A 24,119-nucleotide genomic window follows, 5' to 3' on the forward strand; every position below is an offset into this window, starting at 1 on the left:
GGTGGCTGGTAGCAGCGAGCAAGCTCAGGAGGATGAACGGACCATAGGCAGCAGTAGGGGCAAGTCGAGATCACCAACAGAGCCGGCTGAGGGCTGGAATCGTCGCCATGGCTCGAGCTCTCCTCACATACACACACACACACACACATATTTGCACACACACACACACACACTTTTTTTTTTTTGTGGTGAAACTAGTAACTATATTATTAACATGAAATCAATGTACATGACATTAGAGTCCAAAAGAGAGCCTAATGGAAGAACTCAAAAACAGTCAGAAAACACTTCAAGGCTAGTAGCATCCAAGTCCCTCGCAGCATAACTATCATATAAAGATTGCTTGAGGGACATTCTGAAGAAAGCATATGCCTGAGGAAACTGTTGTCCCATCCTAGAATGCAATCTCTGTGTCCAAATAGTCCATAGTACCCAAAAACGAGCCCAGTGAAAGAAAAGGAGGAATGGAGACATCTGAGATGAGAAGCATCCAAACATCCAGAAGAGTTCCCCGAATTTGATAGAGGGAAACCGAAGCCGCAGCAAATGAGAGACATGAGTGATCAATATCCGAGAGTGCGGGCAAGACCATAACAAATGGGGAACTGTCTCACGGTGATGAGAGCAACGGGGGCAGGAAGGGGAAGCAATGCGACGTGCTGCCAATTTCACCCCAATGGAAAAAGCTCCCACTATACATCTCCAAAAGAAAAGCCTCTGTTTCAATGGCAATTTGGCTTTCCAAATTTTCTTGAGTTGTGATTGCCACCAAGACAAAGGCCTATCCAAATTCCAAAGAGTGTTGGCATGCTTATCAATCCATGGCGGTGGAAGAAGAAATCTGTAGACCATCGAGGAGGCCAGATTATGCATTGAAAGTGAACAGGTAGCGGGAGATAAGGAAGTCAGATTCCAGTCCAGTAATCTGTCCTGTACAAACAGTGGAGGAACAGGAACAAATGGCTGTAACATAGTTGTAAGTATTCTCCAAATGGGCCTATGATGCAGACCCAAGGGGAATGTCCTGCAAGCTTGTGGAAATGAAAGCACATAACCATGTTGATCCACAACATCTCCGACAAATCTTATGCCCAATTTCATAAGATTATATGCTTTAATAGGTGCCTGTAAAGCAAGAGGCGATTCAAACACCTTGCTCCAATGGATGCTTTCCAAGCGAAGAGAATTACCATGATGGGAAGAAGCACCTGACCATTTAGCATAAGAGAGAATTCTCTTCCAATCATGAATAAAAGCAGTAGAAACAGAACAACCAGGAATTTTCCTCTGAAATGTGGTCATGACTGCTTCCTAGTGATCTGTAATCCAATGCCCATATGCATGGGACGTCATGTTTCCACACATAGCTGCTAACAAAATAGCCAATGGCTGTTTTTGCTGGAAAAAATCAGCAATCATAGTGCTCTTTCTTGCCAACATATGAAACTGAAGATTGAGAATATTCAGTCCCCCATGAGTCTTAGGAGAACAAACAGACTGCATGGGAAGTAGTCGCAAAGCCTTTTTGTGAGATTTGCTTTTCCAAAATATCTCCATAGCCTGGGACATATAGGAAGCCAAATGCTTAAAAGACCAGGGAAGAAGAGGCAATAAAATTGCACATATGCCATAATGATAGACTGTACTATCCGAAGTCGAACATGTAGAGGCCAAGTGGACAAATGCCAGTATTCCAGCTTCTTGTTAATCTTTTGAAGCACCCATTTGAGCTGTTGTTGAGGGGTATTATTCCAGCCAATGGGATACCCTAAATGCCTCACAATAGTATGGGAAGAGATAATGTGGCCTGGCCAGAGAAGTGCATGCCAATCAGCTTCTTTCAATGCTAGAAGATTCGATTTCTGAAAGTTAATATGCAGTCCAGCAGCTATGCCAAAATCATTCAGAGTACACACACACACACACACACACACACACACACACACACACACACACGTGCACATGCACAGGGGCATATTGAGGTTTTATTGATACTTAGGAGGTGTAGGCTTTAAAAAAGGAAACTGTGTAATCAAAAGAAGGCACAAAAGTTAGAGTTCCACTTCGCAAAATGGTCAATTCTAAATTAGGCAGGACAAGAGCTTGCAAGTGACAAAGTTGTAGTTCAAACCACAAACTATTGAGATTGAGGAAAAATGTGGATTTTCTTATAGTTGGAAAGGAGGTACAATTAGAAAGTCGGGTAGATCCTGTACAGGTGGATATTGCTGCAGCCCATGTAAATGGAGTTCAAGGAGGATCTTGATGTGGCAAAACATCATCAGCAAAAGCAACGTGAAGGCATTTTGTCACACTTTTCAAGATTCTCCTAGATAAAATTTAAGTGGAAACACAAGCTAGGAAACCTCCAATTGAGTGGAGGTGGTCAAGAGTGGAGGTGCCATAATGGGACATTAGTGAGCATATATATGGGATTGTTGATCTGACCAGTGACCACCATATGTATCTATGGTGTTAGCGAGAGGCTCAAGGATGCATAGCATGTCTGTATATTAAAGTCTGCAATGTATGCGGGGTTCTTGTGCATGGTAGGACGATGGCTTGACATTGAGGCTTTCAAAATTGGCAAAAAAATGGACAGCTATTTCTACAGTTTGTGGTCTCATCTTATGTGACACATACTCATACAAGCCACAAAGGGCTGAGGAAAAGGGCGCACTAAGACCCTTTGCTGAAAGCTATACTAGACTAAAAATCAGAAATACAAAACATGTAAACTCCAAGTCTAGAACTAGTGGCCAATTGCGAGACTCAGTCTCAGATAAGGACTCAGAAGACATATCTAGGTGCCATGGTGGCTCTCCTGTAGAGAGAGAGAGAGAGAGAGAGAGAGAGAGAGAGAGAGAGAGAGTAGGCTGCAAGTAGGAGGAAGGAGGAGGGAGAGTAGATAGGAGGAGACTACCAGGGGCCTGAGGGGTGCCAGAAGGAAATCGTTTTTGTTGCTTTTCACCTCTTCCAAGGATGTCGCTACTGATTTTGACTACCAGACTGCTTGAGAACTACACCAGATAGATTTGCCTTTTTGCTTGTTGCTGTTTCAAGGTTCCTAGAGCCTTTAGATCAGTCGATTGCTTCCCAAAAGCTTTCCTGTTGGCTCAGAATCTTCATATCCTATTGCCTTGTTGCAGCTAGCCTTTCTGTGTGTCAGGAACAGCCAGGTTGGTTGTTTTGCTGGTCTTTGTCTTGCCAGGACTCCCTTGAAGGGTATCAAAGCTGCTGGGACAAACTTGGCTGATTTCTTTCCTACCAGGACTCCCTTGAAGGGTATCAGAGCTGCCAGGTTAGAACTATCAGCCAAAATCAGAAGAAACGCTGTCATGGGATATTGCAATGAACTTGGATGCCTTTCTGTGATTGTATAGCAGGACGGAAGTGCCCGTGAATGGATTATTCAATTTCGGGCTGATGCCCAACAATGCTTTTCTTGTATTAGTATACCTTTTGAATAAATGATAAAGAAATACTGATTGGAGAGAGCAAAAAATGATGATGTTATACAGGATGCACACTTTGAGTGGTGGGTAAGGTTTGATAGAAGCCTAGCGTGGAAGGCTCCTGGAAGAAGTCCGAATCAGATTTGGGACTCTAGGAAAGCATGAACAGCAGGCATGCAGCAAAATGGAACTGATCTGAAGGCTCCTGGCACAAAAATGAAATTCGATTTTGAGCTTTTGGCAGCCCACCAACAGTCCACAGATTGTCCTAGTAGTCAAAAATCAGCAAGGCGATGTGACAGAATAGCCTTGGAGCACTTTCCCAGCCTGTGACTTGCCTCTCCCTGTACAAGCCTCAAAGCAAATTTCAACTTTTTGCCTTGTCCCACAAGCCAGCTTACCAAACGTGGCTCCTGGGGCTATTTTTAGCTAAAGGGATTTCGACCGCTCTCTAACCTTCAGTCCCTTGCCGTGGCCGATGGAATTGATTGCACTGAAGTGTCCTTTGAACCGTTTCAACCAGTTAGAGGCTAGGGTAGTCACCATAAATTCCTAAAGCTTAGAAATTCACGTCCTCGCGATAGACCCCCCTCTTGAAACATTGCAAACATCCCCGTTTGCACCGAACTTTTTGCCTTGTTCCATTAGAACCTGTAGCAAAAGTCTTTAAGCAAGCAGAAGCTCAAAGCCTCAGTTAGTTCAAAAACACAACCATGCATCCTTCCACAAACAACAAACATACATGCTCAGATAGACAAGATGCTCCCCATGGCCATCTTGTAGGACCCACATAGATGAGTTATCCTCTCATGTACATCCTGTGGAATCCAGAGCATGAGGTACATCAAGAGCATATGCAAGCACTCAATTTATACAAACATACAGTCTACCTAGTGGTATTTCCAAAGGCTGTAAAAGTCCGGGTGGCTTCACCCGCTCTGCCTTACTTACCTGACACGAAAAACAAAGTGTCACATATTCATGAATATGTTTCTTCATTTTCGGCCAAAAGAAATCTCGCTTCATGAGATCATACGTTTTCTCGACTCCTGGATGTCCCGCACATGGGCTATCATGGCATTGTTGAATGACTCTTTGCCTGAGATCATTTTGATTAGGTACTACTATCTTGCCATTTCTTTTCAGCATACCATCTCTTATGGTATATCTTGCATAAGTTTGGCCTTTTCAGGATGCCAGGTCATCCTTTTCCCCGGGTTTGAATACATGACCTGAGGCCAGGTTGTGGACGAACTCGTCCACCTTTTGAGTTTCTCTAATCTCGGTCATTAGAGCACTCTCTAATGTTAGAATTATAGATATAATTCAGCAGTGACCAATGTAATTTAATAAGCTAGTTAGGGGCACTTTTCCCTCTCTAAGAGGTTTTTCCCCCTAACCGTATTGAGTCCACTAACTATGGTTAGTGACTACTAAGGTTTTGTCACTAGGACAAAACCTTATCTCTCACTCTTTCAGTTGTACACTCATATACTCTTCTATTGCAACTAAGCTTTCAAGCTTTCAGCTCTCAGCTCACTCTCTTGCTCTCTCTCTCCCCAAATCTTACATTTGGTATCAGAGCCTCGTTGAGCTCTTGCCTCCAACCCAAGCTCCTGGTGCCCGTATAGTTCGTGCTCCTGCTGCTACATCCCGTCCGTACGCTTGTAGCATTCCGTACAGCTCGAAGCAATCCAAAGCTCAAGCCCACGTACTTGCTTGTCCGTACAGTCCGTACGATTGCACGGAATTTGTACATGCACGTATCATCGCTGCTAGTTTGTACCTTCCGCTGGCAGTTCGTCCGTACTGCCGTACGCCCATTTCCCGAAGCACGTTGGGTAGCTGTTGTTCCGTACAACTCTTGTGTTGCAGGTGTCCGTACAGGTCTATTGCACGTCCGTCTCCTGTTCGCTACCTGCCTGTACAGTGGGTGTCTGTAGATCGTGCGGTCGACCAGCTGTTGGTACACGTCGTACGGCACTCCTGCGTCATATTCCGTACATCGTCGTACCTGCTTCCGTACAGGTCCTGCTTCTGTACAGGTCGTCATACGTATCTGCACCGTACATCTGTACTTCGCCGTACATTCCGAATCTGCTCGTCCGTACATCCGTACTTGCTCGTCGGCACGTGTGTCTCCGTACGACCGTACAGTCCACGACTGTACAGTCCAGTCACAAAAATCCGTACCTGCAGATCTGTACCTGCAGATCCGTACAGGGTTTCCTTCATCTACCGGTGATCCTTGGTAGGCATTCTTGCAATTCTTCTGCAACATTTGCAGATCTGGTGGTATTTGTGTAGACATTTGCAGTCATTTGGGTACTTTCGGGTTCATAGTTGCTTGTGAAGCAGACATTGCAGGCAGATTCAGAGGGTTAGCCAAAAATTTGGGGCTTTCTGCTGAGATTGCAAAATTTGGGGCTTTCTGTGCTTTTGCTCCTTTCTGGTTGCAATTTCAAGCTTGAAATTTGGGGCTTTCGGTTTTGCAGTACAATTTCTTGCAAAAATTTGGGGATTTTGTGATTACACTGCAATTTCGCAGTGAAATTTGGGGCTTTTGCAGACAGAGCGCAATTCTTGCAACATTTGGGGCTTTTGATCAATTTGCCCCTTTCTGGTTGCAATTTCAGGCCTATTTTGGGGCTTTTGTGTTGGGAGAGCAATTTTGGAGATTTCAGTTCATACTGCCTTTCTTGAAGTGTTTTGCAGCACTTTTGGCAGATTCTGGAGAGTTTTTGATGCTTGGAGAGATTTCTGACAGTGCAAGTGCAGAAATCTGAGTTGCATTTACAGCCAGTGCTTGGCTGTGTTTTTTGGGAGTTGTGCATTTCATTCCCAGTAAGGGAATTCAGTTTTGTATCTGCTAAAATCTCTTTCTCAGAAATGGCCCAGCAAAATCAGAATGATTTCCAGTTCGGTGGTCTTTCACAGGAAGACAAGTTGGATGGTACCAACTACTCCCTCTAGAGTTTTATGGTACGCAACATTCTGATTTCTCGCAATTTATGGAATTATGTGAATGGGGGTGAGATCCGACCAGCAGGTATAGCACCTAATACCCCTCCCCAGCAAGGAGGTGGAAGAGGTCGTGCACAGGGTGCAGTTGCAGGACAAGTTGTTGGTGCAGCTATAGCCACTACTCCAGAGTAGAAGAGATGGGATTCTCGGGATGCCTTAGCTTTGTCATGCATCTCTCTTTTAGTGAAAAGATTTATCATTCCGCATATCCGGTCGTGTAAGACCTCGAAGGCAGCGTGGGATATCTTAGAAAGCATGTATGCAGCCCGGAATGATGCAAGGGTATCTTTCTTGAAAAGAGAGTTAAGTAATACACATATGGAAGAGGGTGACTCCATGTCAGTCCACCTCACAAAGCTACAGGATCTCAGAGAGCAATTATTGAACATTATTCCTGATTCAGAGATGATTACCACCACTCTGAATTCTCTTCCTGAGTCTTATCTCAGCTTTCATACCTCGCTGAACTTATCATTGAGGGGGGGTGCAAATCCTCTCACTTTTCATGAGTTGATAGGGCTTCTGCTTCAGGAAGAGCAGACCAGGAAAAACTTGGCTTCACGTGCAGGTGAACAAGCTATGCTCTCAAAGTTCAAGTCAAAAACAAAGGGACAAGCAAAGACATCAGTAAATCAGCCTTCCAGTGGGTCAGGACAGCCTTCACAAAAGGCTAAAAATGATGCAAGTAAGCCCAAGAAGAAGGGTTTTTGTCATTACTGCAAAAAGCCAGGTCATCACATTGCAGAATGCAGGAAAAGGCTTGCAAAAGAGAAGAAAAACAGCTCCGGTATGGCTGTTTCAGATTCAGCTCCTCATGCATCTGACAGTGGGGATGCTTCAGCCAACTTTGTTGGACAGGATTATGCCTTTTTATCTTGCATTTCAGATTCTAGGCTGGCTGCTCCGCATAGTACAGCCACTTGTAGTGATGATACATATGCCTTTCTGACTTGCAGTTATGATCCTTCCACGGATGCATCAGCTTTCAGTGTCAATGAAACACTGAATACTTGGTATTTTGACAGCGGTGCCTCCAAACATATCACTTCTAGGAAGTGTCTCTTTACTTCCTTGCATCCACCTCCCGTTGGTAAGAAAGTAACTTGTGCCAACAACTCGTCATATTCAGTACGTGGTACAGGAGAAGTTGAGCTTACTGCCATTGATGGCTCAGTTTTCAGACTTTCAGATGTCTTGTATGTGCCTGGTATCACCAAGAATCTCCTTTCAGTGTCCACTCTTAACAGGGCTGGATTTTAGGTCATCTTTGAGGATGACAAATGTGCTGTCCGAGACAGAGAAAATGATTATGCCTTGAGATTATCTGGTACTCTGCTGGGTGGGCCTTTTCAGCTTGATCTTTTTGAGAAAAGAGCAGCCCATGCTCTTGCAGTTTCTACTCCTACTGCTGCCATGCAGAATGCAGAATTATGGCATGCCCGATATGGCCACATGCATTACAATAGCTTGATGACGCTTCAGAAGCACTCTATGGTTGATGCATTGCCACCTTTTGAGATACCTCCTCCACATGCCTGTGAAGGGTGCATTTTAGGCAAGATGCATAGATTCCCCTTCAAAAAGGATGGTTCAGTTAAAGCTGTCCGGAAATTACAGCTTATACACAGTGATGTCTGTGGTCCCGTGAGGACTCCATCATTGGGTGGTCATCTCTACTTTGTTACTTTTATTGATGATTACTCCAATTTCACTTGGGTTTTTGGGCTGAAGCGCAAATCAGAAGTGTTCATGGTGTTTAAACACTTTTCAGCCATGGTTGAAAATGAAACCGGACTCAAGATACAGACATTGCGCACAGATAGAGGTGGGGAATACTTGTCTGCAGATTTTGATGCATTTCTGAAAGGCAAGGGTATTGTGCATCAGCTCACAGTGAGGCTGACCCCTCAGCAAAATGGCAAAGTTGAGAGGAAAAATAGAACTCTTATGGAGATGGACAGATGTATGCTGAAAAGCAAACACATGCCTCACAAATTCTGGCTTGAAGGTCTAATGTGTGCCAACTACATCTTAAATCGGGCTCCCACTAAGGCTTTGAAAACAAAAACTCCCTATGAGGTCTGGAATGGGAGAAAGCCTTCAGTGGATCATTTCCGAGTCTTTGGATGCCTTGCATATGCTCATGTGCCAGTTGAATTTCGGCACAAGTTGTCAGATAAGGCAATTAAGTGCATATTTGTTGGGTACAGCGTAGAAAGCAAGGGGTACCGTCTCTACAATCTTGCTACACGCAAGATCATTGTCAGTAGAGATGTGATATTTGCAGAAAATTCAGCTCACACTCAGGCTGAATTTCACATGCCTTCTTCTTCAGAGGATGTTTTTGAGGGGATGCTACCCATTGCCTTGGGTTCCCCTGCTAATATTTCTGATGCAAATCAGAATTTACAGCCACCTCCCGATGCTCCAGTTCAGCCACAGGATGTCTTGCCACCTCCACAGGTAGTGGAACAGGTAGTTCAGCAAGAAATTGCAGACATACATGCAGCAAAAACAGTCCCAAACTGGCTGTTACAGACTCTCAGGGAGAGTAAGATTGATGCTCCATTACCTGGCAGGACTCGCAGTGCAGTAAGGCACATGGAAGGTGCTAATTCAGTGGAATCAGCTTATGCAGGTACTCTTCTCGATGAGGAAGAGCCTGCAACATTCGAAGAAGCAAAGGACAATGTGCATTGGATGAATGCCATGCACGATGAATTGCAGTCCATTAAGAAAAATCAGACTTGGGATGTCATAGACTTGCCACCAAGTAAACATGCCATTGGTACACGATGGGTTTTCAAGGTGAAACGGAAGCCAGATGGCTCCATTGACAGATACAAGGCAAGGCTGGTTGCTAAAGGCTATGCTCAGAAAAAGGGCATAGATTATGAGGAGACTTTTGCTCCTACATCCCGGATGACCACCATCCGATGTGTTATTGCAATGGCTGCACATTTTGAGTGGAATGTTCATTAGTTGGACATTAAAACAACCTTCCTAAACGGAGACTTGTTGGAAGAGGTTTATGTCAAACAACCTCTAGGCTTTGAAATTACAGCAAATGCACTTCAAGTATGCAAGCTAAACAAAGCTTTGTATGGGCTGAAACAGGCCCCTCGTGCATGGTATGCCAAGATTCATGCCTTTTTGACCAGCAAGGGGCTGCACAATAGTCCTATTGAGAGCACCCTCTACATCAAGATGGATGGGGGGGAAATTTTAGTCATCCTTCTTTATGTCGATGACTTACTGCTCACAGGGTCCAATGAAGATAATATTGCAGATTTCAAAGCTGATTTGCAGACCAACTTTGACATGTCAGATTTGGGGGTGCTTCACTTTTATTTGGGGATCCATTTCTCTCAAGAGAGACATGGCATTGTTATGTCTCAGTCCAAGTATGTGCAGAAACTTTTGGACAGATTTAACATGCATGATTGTAAGCCCATAGCCACTCCTATGGAGCCGGGGCTAAAACGCACAATGCATGATGCAGGAGAATTAGTTGATGCCACATTTTATAGTCAGGCTGTTGGATGCCTCATATATCTTTGCAACACTAGACTTGATATTCAGTTTGCAGTATCTCTGGTGAGCAGGTACATGCACAGCCCAAAAACTATACATTGGTAGGCAGTTAAGCGCATCTTCCATTATTTGCAGGGCACGAAGTCTTTTGGCTTGTTATTTCCCAGGGGGGGTGACTTGCAAATGCATGCCTACAGTGATTCAGATTGGCCTGGTGATTATGACACTAGGCAGTCCACTAGTGGCAATTGTTTCTTTTTGGGTAAAGCTTGCATTTCTTGGCTGAACAAGAAACAATCTACAGTGGCTACCTCATCATGTGAAGCTGAGTACAGAGCAGCTTTTGTCTGGCTGCGATGTCTATTTGCTGATCTTCATCTGTCATTGGAGGGTCCTTCTCTATTTCTCACTAATAGTCAGAGTGCCATTGCAGTGGCAAAGAATCCAGTGTTTCATGCTCGCACGAAGCACATTGAGGTTCACTATCACTATGTCAGAGAGAAGTTGCATGCAGGAGAGATCAGTATGATCTTTGTGTCCACACATGACAATGTTGCAGATATTTTCACCAAAGCATTACCACGTGAAAAGTTTAAGGCATTTCGCAGTGCCCTGAACTTATATCTGTTTGGTGATTAATCAGCCTTGTACATGACATTGGCAGTGCAGGGGGGTGTTAGAATTATAGATATAATTCAGCAGTGACCAATGTAATTTAATAAGCTAGTTAGGGGCACTTTTCCCTCTTTAAGAGGTTTTTCCCCCTAACCGCAGTTAGTCCACTAACTATGGTTAGTGACTACTAAGGTTTTGTCACTAGGACAAAACCTTATCTCTCACTCTTTCAGTTGTACACTCATATACTCTTCTATTGCAACTAAGCTTTCAAGCTTTCAGCTCTCAGCTCACTCTCTTGCTCTCTCTCTCCCCAAATCTTACATCTAATACCGTGAAACTCATATTATGCATAATGCATGACAACGCATCAGCAACTTTATTATCCTTCCCTCTTCGGTACCAAATCGTCAAGTTAAACTCCTGCATGAGTTCTGCCCACCTAGCTTGGCAGCCTCTGAAGTCAGGTTGTTTACAAAAATGTTTCAGAGTATCATGATCAACATCAACATAAAACTATGACCCAAACAAATAATGTCTCCATGTTTTCAAAGCATGGACAACAGCATACAACTCTAATTCATGAGTTGGCCAATTTCGTTGAGAGGGAGAAAGCTTCTTGCTTTCAAAGGCTACTGGCCTCTCCTCTTGAAGGAGAACTGCTCCTACCGCAATGCCACCTGCATCGGTTTCAAGGAAAAACGGTTTCTAGGGATCAACTATTTTTAACACCGGTCTTGAGACCACAGCTTGTTTTATGGTATTAAAACTCTCCTGTTGATTCTGTCCCCATATCAAAGGTACTTTATCTGAGGTCAGATCAATCAATGGCGATACTATTTTGGAATATCCTTTGATATGCCTTCGATAAAAGTGGACAAATCCCAAGAATGATCGCAAAGCGGTCAAACTCTGAGGGATAGGCCAAGTCAGTATCGCAGCCACTTTCTTTGGATCCATTTCTACCCCCTCAGGAGTAATAATGAATCTTAAATATTCAAGTCTTACCACACACAATACAGTTTTCATTTTATTTACATAAAGACTAGCTTTTCTCAAAGTATTGAACACTATTCTTAAGTGTTCGTGATGCTCAGCAATACTTTTGCTGAACACAAGAATATCGTCAATAAAATGTACTACAAACTTCACGATATACGGACGTAGTAAATCGTTAAGTCCAAACGGCATTACCAAAAACTCATAATGTCCAAACCTGCTTCTAAAAGCGGTTTTATGCACATCCTCGGCTCTAATACGGATGTGATGGTAGCCACATTTAAGATCTATCTTACTAAAAATTACGGCCCCATGTAATGCATCTAGCAAATCATCGAACCGAGCCATCGGATACCTGTGCTTACTAGTGATATTATTCAATGCTCTGTAATCTATACAAAGGCGAAAAGTATCATCTTTCTTTTTTCTTAATATCACTGGCGAAGCAAAAGGCGAGAAACTGGGTTGAATCTGCCCCAGCTTGAGGTATTCTTCGAGTTGTCTTCGTACCTCCGCTTCTTCGGTAAAACTTAACCTATAGGGAGGTCTATTTACAGGTTCTGCCCCCGGGATTAGTTCAATCTTATGCTGAACATTCCGCTTTGGAGGTAACCCATAAGGTTACTCATCCCTAAAACAATCAGAGAACTCCTATGCTATTTGATCAGCGAGCTTGGCCCTCTCTCCATTTTGGATAACATCAGTGCTAGCCAAAGAACCATCAATCGGCTCTACCGATGCTATACAAAGAAACAAAAACTCTTCTTGAGCTTTTTGAACTTCCATTATGAAAACCAACGGTCCTTGAGGTATATCTTTTTCACCTCGTTAGACATACAACACATGATTCATCTTGAATTGATAAATGTGCTTTTTCTAATCTATGGCTGGATTCTTTCTAGAATGCCAAGCCTTACCTAGGGCTATGTTAGCATGAGCAAGCTTTGTCATTTCAAAATCAAGCTTCTTAGTATAGTCCTGAATTCGAAGTTCCAACTGGGTAACCCTTTGGTCCCATACTTCAGTTGAACTTCCGTCTGCCGTTCTAACTGTATACGCATAGTCAGATGGGCTAGTCTTTAATTTCAGCCTCTTTACAAGCTTGGAGTTAATTACATTGTGCGTTGACGCTGAGTCAAATAGCACAATGACGTCATGATTAGCTACTTGTCCCTTCATCTTAATTAACTCCGTATCGTTAAAGGCTGTATAGCCCGTTGCTGCGGGCTTTGACAGGACATTATCAGGTGCACTAGTTACTAGCTTAGCAACAGACACACATAATAAAACAGGCACTGACCTTTGAGAAGATCCCGCTAGCTGAATCTGCATCTCTGTTCTGCTCTGGGACTTCCCTCCATTTCCACATCGCATTCTGTGATCACCATCTCAGCCATCCGACGATCCTTGTTTCGTGGACAATCTTTCCACTGATGAGGCTGAAGGCATCCAAAACACAAGCCTTCTCTCCTCGCTTTTTCTCTTTGCTCTGGGTTCAAAGAAGACTTCGACTAAGCCCGGGCTGCCATTGGTGTTACTTTTCTTTTCATTCCAATGGTGGTACTTGGTTTAGGAGTCTCAACTGGCTTTGCCTGCTTGGCTTGATCACTAGGCTGTGAGGCACTCCCTTTGCTAATCCACTTCTTCTTAAACCCAGTTTTCTTCAGGCACTCATACCGAGTCCCAACCTACACAAACCCACTTGGTCTATTCCCTTTGGCATCCTCATAGTTCAGGGCTTTGGGAATTGCTTCATCTAGCGTGTTCGCATACTTAGCTTGAACTTCCATCTTGATCCGATCATTCAATCCAAGGATAAAATCTTTTACTTGGATTGACTGAGGTAGAGGCTCATAAACTTTCATTACACTTTCGCTGAACTTATTAGTGTATTCCGCCAGTGATAAATTTCTTTGACGAAGGTTTCGATACTGATCCCAAGCTCGGGATGCTTCGTCAGGAGGTAAGAAGTGTTTTCTAAATTCTTTTTTAAACCCCTCCCAAGTAGTGGATGCCACTCCATCTTTTTGCTGTTTTATCCACCACCGATCCATTGTCTCATTAAACATATGGGTGGCCTCGCGGATTTTCTTCACATCATTCCTGATTTCACAAATGGCGAAGGCCTCATCCCATTTGTGTAACCAGGTCTCTATGATATCGGAACTACAGTCAAACATCCGACCATAATACTTTTCTGGCCTATAATTGCCAATATTAGGCACCTTAGCCCTCCTAGGCTTGACCGTATGAACACTGGATTCAAGCTCCATTGGAGCTTTACCTTTCTCTTCACGAGATGGTCTAGTAAACATACTATGGACCATTTTCCTAAGCTCGGATTGCCCTACATTTGCTTGTAACTGTTGCGCTAAAATCTGTTGCAAGGCATCCTCCAATAATGCAATTCTACCAAATAGTGTATGGCCTGCTGGGCGCGACATCTGCGGGGTCGGCCGGACTTCCGACTCTACGGGATCCACCCTAGAAGCTTCTTCTTCTACTTTCATTTAGGTCGATGGGTGTGTGTATTTTTTATTTTTTATTTTACACACCTGAATTGTATCTACAATCGAAAGTCCAACTCCCAAAATTACAGCTAACCAGACATAGATCAAACTGCAAACCAAAACTGCTTTTCCCTATGCTAGGGAAACTCCTGCAATCTCAGAAACCTCAAATCCTAAGGAAAATTAATGAGTCCCTGCAAGCCACCCCAATACGTATTTATGACCAGCCTTGTGACCACGAACATGCGGGACTGCCTACCCTTTCCTCAAGCTCACGTACCAACAAACAAAGCACTTCGATCAAGAGAGGGTGATGATGTGTTTTTTTTTTCCCCCTCAAGGTCCAAAGGCCTTGGATGACGTGGCCTCTGTCAATACAAACGTTCAGACGGTCGCCTCTCTCTCGAGATCTCCTTCACCTAATCTCTGTGAGTATCTGTTCTGGACGCTACATGCAAAGTAACCATGTCGTAGCAGTAAACACAACACCCAGCTCTACAAATACGTAGACTAGGACTTCGACAAGCAGTCTCCTGCCTATCATAATATGCAAGCAGGAAATCCCCCGTCCGCTTAATAGGACGTGCGCTCCATCTAATACCAAAATATAACAACAGCTAGTCCCCCGCGATGCCAAAGAGCTCTGAAGGTAACCACCCGCAAACCAGCACGTGCGCCACTTTGATATCCTGCGAATTGATTGTTCGAGCTTGGAGGGTAACAACGTTCAAATCATCCAGGGAAGCATCGGCTTTCAGGTTGGTATGATCCTCTCTCTCTGGTTCTTTGACTCTCGAAGGTCCGAAATCGCTTCAGGTTATCGTTCGATGAAAATTCGACACAAAGTTATTAGTAGCATCGTCGCAGCTGAAGAATGTATCGCATCACAGCTACCGAATGTTTGCTCGCATTCAGCTAGCAGCTGTGTTTCTTGAATTCAGCTCATGGTCACGTGGCTTCCTGGCCCAAAACCTCTCGTAATCCGTTCATCTATAATCCCCCTTTTCCCAATAACCCGCTCTGATACCAAAATATTACGCATATAAACTATTAATGCCTAACTTTCTCTGTAAATCACGGGCATAGGCACACACCCTTTCCTCCCAGCCAACCTCGGTGGTCGCTAGTTCTCATGAAAAAAAATCTCACATGTGAATAGCTCCTGCTTGCAAAACCCACCAAGCCCCAATTCCCTAGATGGATCTAGTATGCCACATGTCCTCAATTTAGGGTGCCTCCTGAATGCACCATTTACCCCTCTCTTGGGATAACATTAAAATAATTTGCCCCTTGGCACATTTACCGCATTTAGACCCCTTAGCCTTAGATCCACCTAGTCTGTGCCATGTCACCCTCACAAAGGACCTTGACCTTGATTCCTTTTTTATCATTTACGTGAAGCCCAAACAAATATAATACAAACATTGATCCTTTAAAGGAAAATGTCGACTGACCCCCATCCGAGGTCATGTTGCCTCAACTTGAGCGTAACATGAGGAGCTTGTTAGAAATCAACCAACAGAGGGTACGCACAACGGAAGACTGATAGTAATGCCCAGGAGCTCACACAGTGTGATGTGGGGTGTGGAATCACAAACTTCTTAACTTATGTGCATAGATGTGCAAGCTAGTAAATAGACAATGCTCATAGACAAATATAGAAGGAACTCTTTATATTTCCGTCCGTCCACAAAGTAGGACAGGATACAATACCAAAAGGTCCTTCTACTACAAGCCTGACACTTCTAGATCTTTGAGCCCGCGTGCTCCACCTCGAGCATATGTAGACTCTCTGTCTAGATTCCTTCCACCTTGTTGTCCGGAAGCCAGCCTAGGTGGGAAGCACCTTGAGCTCAGTCTGCAGCTCTATGTTAGCCTCCTTCTCCTCCTGTGTGTAGGTCCAAGGGTAGGCTTTCTGCTGCTGCTGTCTGCTCCCCACTGCTGCTCCCAGTGATGATGAATGAGGGCGTGGAAGTGTTCCTTTTATAGGGCACAAGGCCCCTTTGAATGGACTAACTAGACAGCCTCATCCTGGCCAACCAGTCTGGCCGACCTGGTTGGCTGGTCCAACCAGCCCTTTATAAGGGTCTTTGGCAGCCCCTTTTGGGCTGCTGCCTTTGCCCATTCCTACGCCTATTGCAGGCCTGTTTGCAGGCCTTATGCCTGCCCTTAGACCCCCGCCATACAGCCATACTGCAGCCGTACAGTTGCGCCACCTGTCCACCACTATTCGGGGCCTGTTCCAGCCCGTACAGACAGCCCTTGAGGTGCCTTTGACAGGCTGATGTGCTGTCCTTTCCCTGTGAGGTGCTGCCCATGTGGCAGCCCCCTCCCTTATCTTTTCTGCCTAGGTTCACCGCTCCCATGGGGACTTACAGATGGGGAGGTGACCATTCCAACAGAGCTGTGGGAGGCCTTCAAGGCCATCCCTCCCCAGAAGTGCCTTCAAGGCCTTCAAGGCCATCCCTCCCCAAAAGTGCCCTGGGGAGGACGGTCTAACTTCCATCTCCTTTCGGAGTTTTTTTGAGCTTATTGTCACCCTGTTGAGGCAGGCTTGTTAGAAGATCTTCGACTTTGACTCTCACTCCCTCACTCTTAGAGCCAGGGTTGGATTTTCTTAATCCCAAAGGGAGGAGATGGTTTGATATTCACCAGTAGAGGCCGATCACCCTTCTTGACACCTCATACAAGATCTTAGCCAAGGTCTTGAGCTTGCGGTTGCATCCTCATCTCTGACATCATTCACGATATGTAGACATGCTTTGTTCAGGAACGCAACATCTTGGACAATATTTTCACCTTCTGGGAGGCCATAGATTGGGCCAAGGAGGAGTCACAGCCCCCCTTCACTTGGATTGTGAGAAGGCTTATGATAGGGTGGAATGGTCCTTTCTAGAGGGCACTATGTGCCGATTAGGCTTCTCAGACCGATGGATCTGGGGGGTTTCAGCACTGTACGCAGGCAGCTCTAGCCAAATGCTCATTGGCGGCCACACTATCTCTTTCCCGTTCGGTATGATAGGGCTGCCTCCTTGCCCCTTTCCTCTTCCTCTTTATAGCTGAGGCACTCGGCCATGTCCTACGATCCCAAGCCGCGGGATTGACAGAGATGAGACTTCCGATCTGGCAGGAGGAGGAGCTCTTGGACTCAGAGTTTGCAAGTGACACGGCGCTGTATATGGAGGCTTAAGCATCGAGCCTAGAGGTAATCAGAGAAGCTTTGTCTATCTACTGCGACGCCTTCAGGGCTTGGATCAATTGGACCAAATTGATCGGCTTCTTCACAAGGATGGACGAGGTCTAGGAGGTTCGAGATTGCGGTGCAGCCTTTGGTTTTCAGTGGATCCTTCAGGGGTGGACAACGAGATATTTGGGACGCTAGGTATGGATTGACATTACAGCAGAGTATCAGATTGCCCCGGTTTTGGAGAGCATGTGGCGGAAGCTTCTACATTGGAGCTTGACCAGATATGGGATATCTCCCAATATGACACGTGGCACTCACACATAAGACTCTACTAGAACTCCTAGTAGAACACACTAAAACACACTCAACTTGACTTCATGTTCTAACACCCCCCCATAAAGGAAAGGTGAGGGACTATTGGAATGGAATAGAACATGACAATGGACTACTAATCTGTGCATCCCATGTAATTTAGAGGCTAAAGTCTGAGCGTGTTCAGAGGTTGATCCAAACACTCTCATGCCTTGAGACTCAACATGACTCAGAGGCTCACATCTCAGCATGGCTACATGACCATCTCATAGGTCTAGGAATACACCAACATCCTGGAACTCGGCTAGGCCTGATGAAGAGACCCTATCAAAGCCAATACATGGCTCCCACAATACACCCCTCTTGGCTCCAAAACAGGGTGACATGTAGCCACACACCATAGATAGCAAAAACATCATTTTAGGAGGACTATCCAAGGTTGAGAACCTTTTTTGACTCAAAGAGATTATTACATTCAATTTTTGGGGGTTATCTTGGGCAGCGTACCCATATATATGAAGCTCATGGACATATTTTAGAAGACACATTCGTCATCCTTATCTACCTTCTGAGGGATGGATAGATTTCGGAGATGAGCAGTGAGAGCAAAAGTTGGTGTCGGAGTGTCATCTTCTTCTTCTTCACTAGTGGCAGCTGCAACCAAGTTAGCATGCTCCTTGGATTGTTGTTTGGCAAGCTTTTGAAAACAACGGTCCTCTGTATGGCCAAGCTTCTTACAATACGTACATTTGAAAGGTTTGAATGGATTCTTGCCCTTGGAATATAATACCTGCTCCTCATGGTCATCTTTGTGCCTTCGTTCATGATCGAGAAGCATTGCAACCATTTCATCAAATGACATATCCCATGCTACTCGAAGCGTATGATATCACGAAACTGAGGAATATCCTCAATGCTGGAAAAGGAGGACAGCCACCTGATCATCTACTCATCTTCCCCAACAGGGGCCTTTAAAGCAGCAAGTTGGGTGATGAGGGATTCCATATGATTCAAATGAGCATTAAGAGAATCTTCATGCTTCATATGGAGCTTAAAGAATTCCTATCTAAGAACACTTTGGAATTGATAATTTTATTGCCAAATCCCACAATTCGGCTGAAGTGTGAGCTCAGAGCAAAGGCTAGAATAGTATGGGTTGTAGCAGCAGCTTAGCTTGCAGTCGGGGCAAAAAACAGTCAAGAAAAGGCATCGGACTAGTTGGAATAGCGAGGCAGCAGCTCATGTTGCAGTCGGGACAGATGGCAGCATTCTTGAGGTGAGAATAGCAGCAGCAATAACACTCTTCAAGTAGGTTGTTTCTTCAAAAAAGGGCTCCAAATGAGGTTGTTTTAGGGCGACCAGTAGTAGAAACGTCTCGACAACAGTAAGCAACTATTCCCTTCACAGATTCGCCCCCAAAACAACCAAAACGAGCTGTCTTTGAGCAAAAAACGGGTTGCTTTTGAGCAAAAAAGGAGCTGTCTTTTCCTCTACGAAGACGCCCACTAATGCCCACAACAATGGTGACCAAGTTGCTCCAAGTCTAAGCACAAATCTGCAGCAAACTTGAGGCTGATAGTCGCGGCTGAAATCTGCCACAAATTATGTAGCAACTCCACAAAAACAGCTCCAAAGTCGATGTAGATCATCAGCTCATGGAGAGGCTAAGGGTGAAGGAAGAAGGAATGCCTTCCAAGAGGAAAGAGGGAAAGGACTAGGAGAAAGAAGGATGGAGGAAGAAAGAAAGGGAGGAGGAAGGATGGCTCTGATACCACATGAAGGAACATGGTGGAGAGGGAGAGGGAGAGGGAGAGAGAGGATAATACTCAAATGGAAACATAATGAAAGGGAAAGGAAATGGAAATGAGCAATAAACCAAACTAGAAAGACTCACATTGATAAAGCTTGATGTAGACTCTTTGATGTGTATAGATGTGACACACAAGTACAATCATATATAGGGTAGGACACATGCTAGAATACCAAAGTGTATATGGGATATCTCCCAATATGACACGTGGCACTCACACATAAGACTCTACTAGAACTCCTAGTAGAACACAATAAAACACAATCAACTTGGCTTCATGTTCTACAGTCGACTACAGGGAACTCGACAAAATCACCATCAGCAATAAATTTCCCATGCCTCGCATAGAGTATATCTTAGAACGCTTAAATGGTGCTAAGTATTTTTCAAAGATAGACCTTAAGAGCGGTTATCACTAGGTCCGCATCTTTGACGCTGACATTCCAAAGACAAGACCAGATGATGGAGGAGCTGAAAAGGGAGAATGCAGAAACCAGAAAGGTGATGCAGGAACTGCAAGAGAGCTTCAAGGCCAGGAAGGATGGGGCAAAGAGCAGCCGGGGTGGAGAAGATAACGAGGCAGCTTCCTAGGCCAAGAAGGATGCAGAGAGCCGCCACGGTGGAGCAAGTTCCAGCCACCACGGTGGAGCAATTTGCAGTAGCCACGGTGAGGGTTGTTTTTTTGAAAGATTGTTGGAAGTCCAAAGAGCAAGCTACAATACCCTGCAAGAAAATCACGATAGATGTTTGCACAAGCTTGCTATGGCTTTCGACAGTTTTCGGGGTGCACCAGGCTTGAGGGTGGCCGGTCGGCGCCTTTGGTCTTGAAGGGACACCGTCAATGCCCGTTCCTATGCCAAGAGATAGTGTAATGTTTGGATCTAGCACTTGTAGTTCTCCTGAGTCTTGACGTTCTGTGCTTCTGCGTGCGCCTTTTGCTCTAATGCTATTCTGAGGCGACTCCACTTTGTCAGCCTAGTTCATGAGTGTTTGGACCAGGGATTTGCTAGTAGTAAAGATCTCATCCTTGAGCTTTGTGATTGCTAGCTCATGGCTGACTTGTATGGTTTTTGTTTTCAAGCATTAATAGAAAGCCTTTTTTCTAGAAAAAGAAATGCCCAAAAAGTCTGTAAATACGACACTATTTTTGGCATCCTGAAATCTCAATCCTTTGATTGAAAACGGACCATCGCAACAGTGGAGCATGATATAGTCACTTGTAATGTTAGGGTTGGAGATAATGACCCTAACATGAGGCACCCCATACTTCTCGACTGCCTTTGCTATTTGAAGTAAGTGTAGGAAGGGGGAGCAACTCAGTGATGACCTAGATGTTGTACAACACTGTACATACATAGAAACGTGGGTGGAGGGAAGGATATATGGAGGGATTTATGGATGGAGAGCGTATGGAATGCTTTACGGAAGGTGTGCAGTAATGGTTTGTATGGAAGGGGTATACGGAAGGCTGAACGGACGGGTGCAAAGTGGTACGATGACAAGGCTGGAAAGATTGTATGGAAGGGCAATGTCTATCGTACATTCGTACAAAGGAAACATGGCCCTATCGTATGATTTGTAGGGGTAGACACGGTGAGGGGGGAGGCTCATGGCGAGGTGAGGCAAGGAGAGATGTATGCACATAGAGCAACAGGGTGTATGGGGAGCAATGTAAACTTAAATTATAAAACCCATGACGTTGCTAGTATGTAATAGAAATGGAAGAAATCGATCATTGTTGCTAATAATAGTGCATGGGGTTGCCCCAATGTGATTGTGATGTTTTTCAAGAAGCTGCTTATTGAGTCAATGAAATGGGGCATTTGTTTTAAGTGAAAACAACCAAGAATTGAATAAACATCTTGGTGAGATTTGTTCAATCATGCTTTAAAACATAGGTAATTGTTGTGAGTTTACATAGATTTGTACCCATCTTGTTTTGCATTTTTGAGTGTTTTGCAGTCCTCAATGATTTGCATAGGAGCTTTGAGGAGGTGCAGCGCAGGGAAGATGTGGAAGCTGTTGTCATAAGAGGTATGATCACATTTACATTTTTAAAAAATGCTTTTAATAAGCCTATTGTTTGAGTTATAAAGATCAACAAACATTTCTTGGTGTCTTTTTTTATAGCCAAATGTTTTGGCTGTCAATATCTGTTGTTTTCATACTTGAATGTATAATATTTTCTTTTTTGTCAATATTATTATTAAACCAATGGCTGGGCAACTGAAATTTTTATATTACAAAAAACAATCAAGGTCTAATGATCAAAACACATTGCCCAAAAAAAAAAAAAACTAATGATCAAAACACAAGAATATACTGTTTGTAGGAAATGAGAACACAGTGATTCTCCAAAACATGTTTAATATGCAATGTACAAGGTTTTTGACATGATAAATGTGCTGAAATCCACTTTTGAATACTACTCAACACCAATGGAAATCCTCTTGACGGAAATTAGGTGGAAAACCTGCCCTCAAAGTGGAGCATCCTAACTCATACTGGAAGCTTTTTAAGGGTCTTGTAGGTACCTCAAGAAAATGTGCCAGTAAATACTATAGCTCTAGGTCAAGATCTCGTAGTGGATTGTGGAAGAAAGAGCAAGATTGATTTACATCACTTCAGGTTCATCTAGTAGTAAGATCAAGGAGTATTTGTTGTTTTATTTCTTGCCAATAAGAAGAAGTTGTTGAATTTTCTTGTTAAAGAAAAAGAGAAATCTTTTCTTTGCATGCTCTCTGGATGATGTTCCCTTCTCACACTTCAGGCTTGTGCATGCTTCTATGGACCCTTCTTGGGAGATACTAGCGAGTATTGCAGCGTGGCATATCTAGAGAGCTAGATGTATAGAGGCCTTGGATGTATTACAGGTCCACCCTCCTCGCACCTTGGCCAGCATTTGGACATATACTATTCATACGATGATGCCTACAAGCATGCAGGGGACATCACAAGCAGCTTCTTCCTTAGGGAATGGAGGGGCTCCCCCTTCTTTTTGGAGTCTACAGCAGGGTTGAGATGGCACTTTAGCCTCAACTTTGGTTTATTTCTTGTTCAATCTGAAGAGTTTTTTATTGGCCCTTCTAGGTTGTTTTTCTCACGCTTGCATGATGTATTTTTGCCTTGAGCTCGCTCTTGCGGGTTTTGTTTATACTTAAGTTCTTTTCTCGTGAAAAGAAGAAGAAATCTTTTCTCTCTTTAGTTTTCTTGTCCATAAGAGATTTAAGTTTGATTTCTTGTGGGATAAAGGAACACACCAAAACGTTTGAGTGGAGAGATTAGGTCTTCTTTCAGCATGGCTAGTTCTAGTGAGATTTAACTCTCAGCCCAGGGAGCCTTTGACCAAGCTAGTCGAGAGTTGGATGCCTTGAACACAGCATAATATACTATGTCAGAGTCGTGCTCACACAGAAGCGTGATTTCTAGTCGAATGACTTAAACTTAGAATTTTAGAACTTTTATAAACTCCACATAGAAATACCTCAACTTTAAATGCATTCACACCACATAACAACAGGAAAATAAAAGAGTCAACCCCAGGACACATTGGGATAGAGGTGGAGGAGATAGCTGACATGCGGGCAGCCTAGATTAATGAGAGAGAGACGCCGAGACAACCTGCGGCACGGAGTGTGACCAAAGCACACTCTATTGAGGTCTGTCCTATCACAACTTTCCTCAGGGGAGACCGCTCGAGATGAGGGGTTACTCTCACATAGCCCAGTGGGTTCAAAGATCAAGGAGACCATGCCCCCCTTTGCCACCACAGGATGAGACAGCCCAACAGACGTAGATCCGAGACATCTTCGCCGCTCTTAGATGAGCCACCACGGTGCCGGGCTTCGGTTTCTGAGCCTGAGTCTCAGCTCTTAGCATACTTCAGCTCTTAGTTAGTTGCTAGTCTCTGGGTTATATCTGATTTTGCTCGACCTATTGAGCTCTGTAGATCAGTTTTAGCAGTTTAGCAGTCTTAGCACTCAGCAAGGGCCTTAGCAGGCCCTTTGCTCCAGCCCATTGAGGGTTGTATGAGATCATCCTTTTGGTGTACTTTGTACCTTGTCCCATAGGCCCGCAAGGCCTTTCGGGATAATACATCTTTCTTTCTTTCTTTCTCTCTCTCTCTCTTTCTCTCTCATAGTGCCATGAGGGCCTCTACAAACGTTAATCTCTCTCTCTCTCGCTCTTGTAGTGCCGTGAGGGCCTCTGCAAATGTTAATCTCTCTCTCTCTCTCTCTCTCTCTCTCTCTCTCTCTCTCTCTCTCTCCTTCTCTCTCTTTCTTAGCCCACCCCTCACCCCACCCCAGCTCACCCCTCAGCCCAAACCCCGCCTCAAACGCACTGAACGGGGGGGGTTGCCCCCTGTCGTTGAGGCCTTGCAAAGGCCACCACCTCCACCTGAGGCGCCGCGGGCACTGCTCGCCTCCATTTGTAGCAGCTGCGTGGGACTGCTCCGTGCACCAGCATAGACAAGGGGATGTGCAAGACCCCACCTCCACGTATGGGGGATGCCTTCACCCCCTGCCTATCATCGCGGCACTCCCTCAGCACCCCGTCTCACTTCTACACACTACCAGTTTTCCGTCTCTGTCTCCCAGCCCCCCGCCTCTATTTGGATCACTTGCATTGCCTTAAGGGCCCTCTACAACAGCTCGCCATCAGTTGGGACTCAC

General features: G+C 44.5%; 1 protein-coding gene across 1 annotated transcript in view; it reads left to right on the forward strand.

Annotated features, from left to right (window-relative positions):
- LOC147902509 (peroxisomal fatty acid beta-oxidation multifunctional protein AIM1-like) overlaps positions 1-24,119 on the forward strand; it is a 101,928-nt gene that overhangs the window by 11,568 nt on the left and 66,241 nt on the right. Inside the window, exon 3 of the mRNA XM_087373452.1 lies at positions 21,409-21,480. Coding sequence (XP_087229578.1) covers positions 21,409-21,480 — 72 coding nt within the window. The remainder of the gene's footprint in view (positions 1-21,408; positions 21,481-24,119) is intronic.

Source organism: Dipteris shenzhenensis, chromosome 4 (assembly GCF_047967505.1).
Source record: "Dipteris shenzhenensis isolate YYH24624 ecotype China chromosome 4, Dip_SZ_1.0, whole genome shotgun sequence".
Classification (NCBI taxonomy): domain Eukaryota; kingdom Viridiplantae; phylum Streptophyta; class Polypodiopsida; order Gleicheniales; family Dipteridaceae; genus Dipteris; species Dipteris shenzhenensis.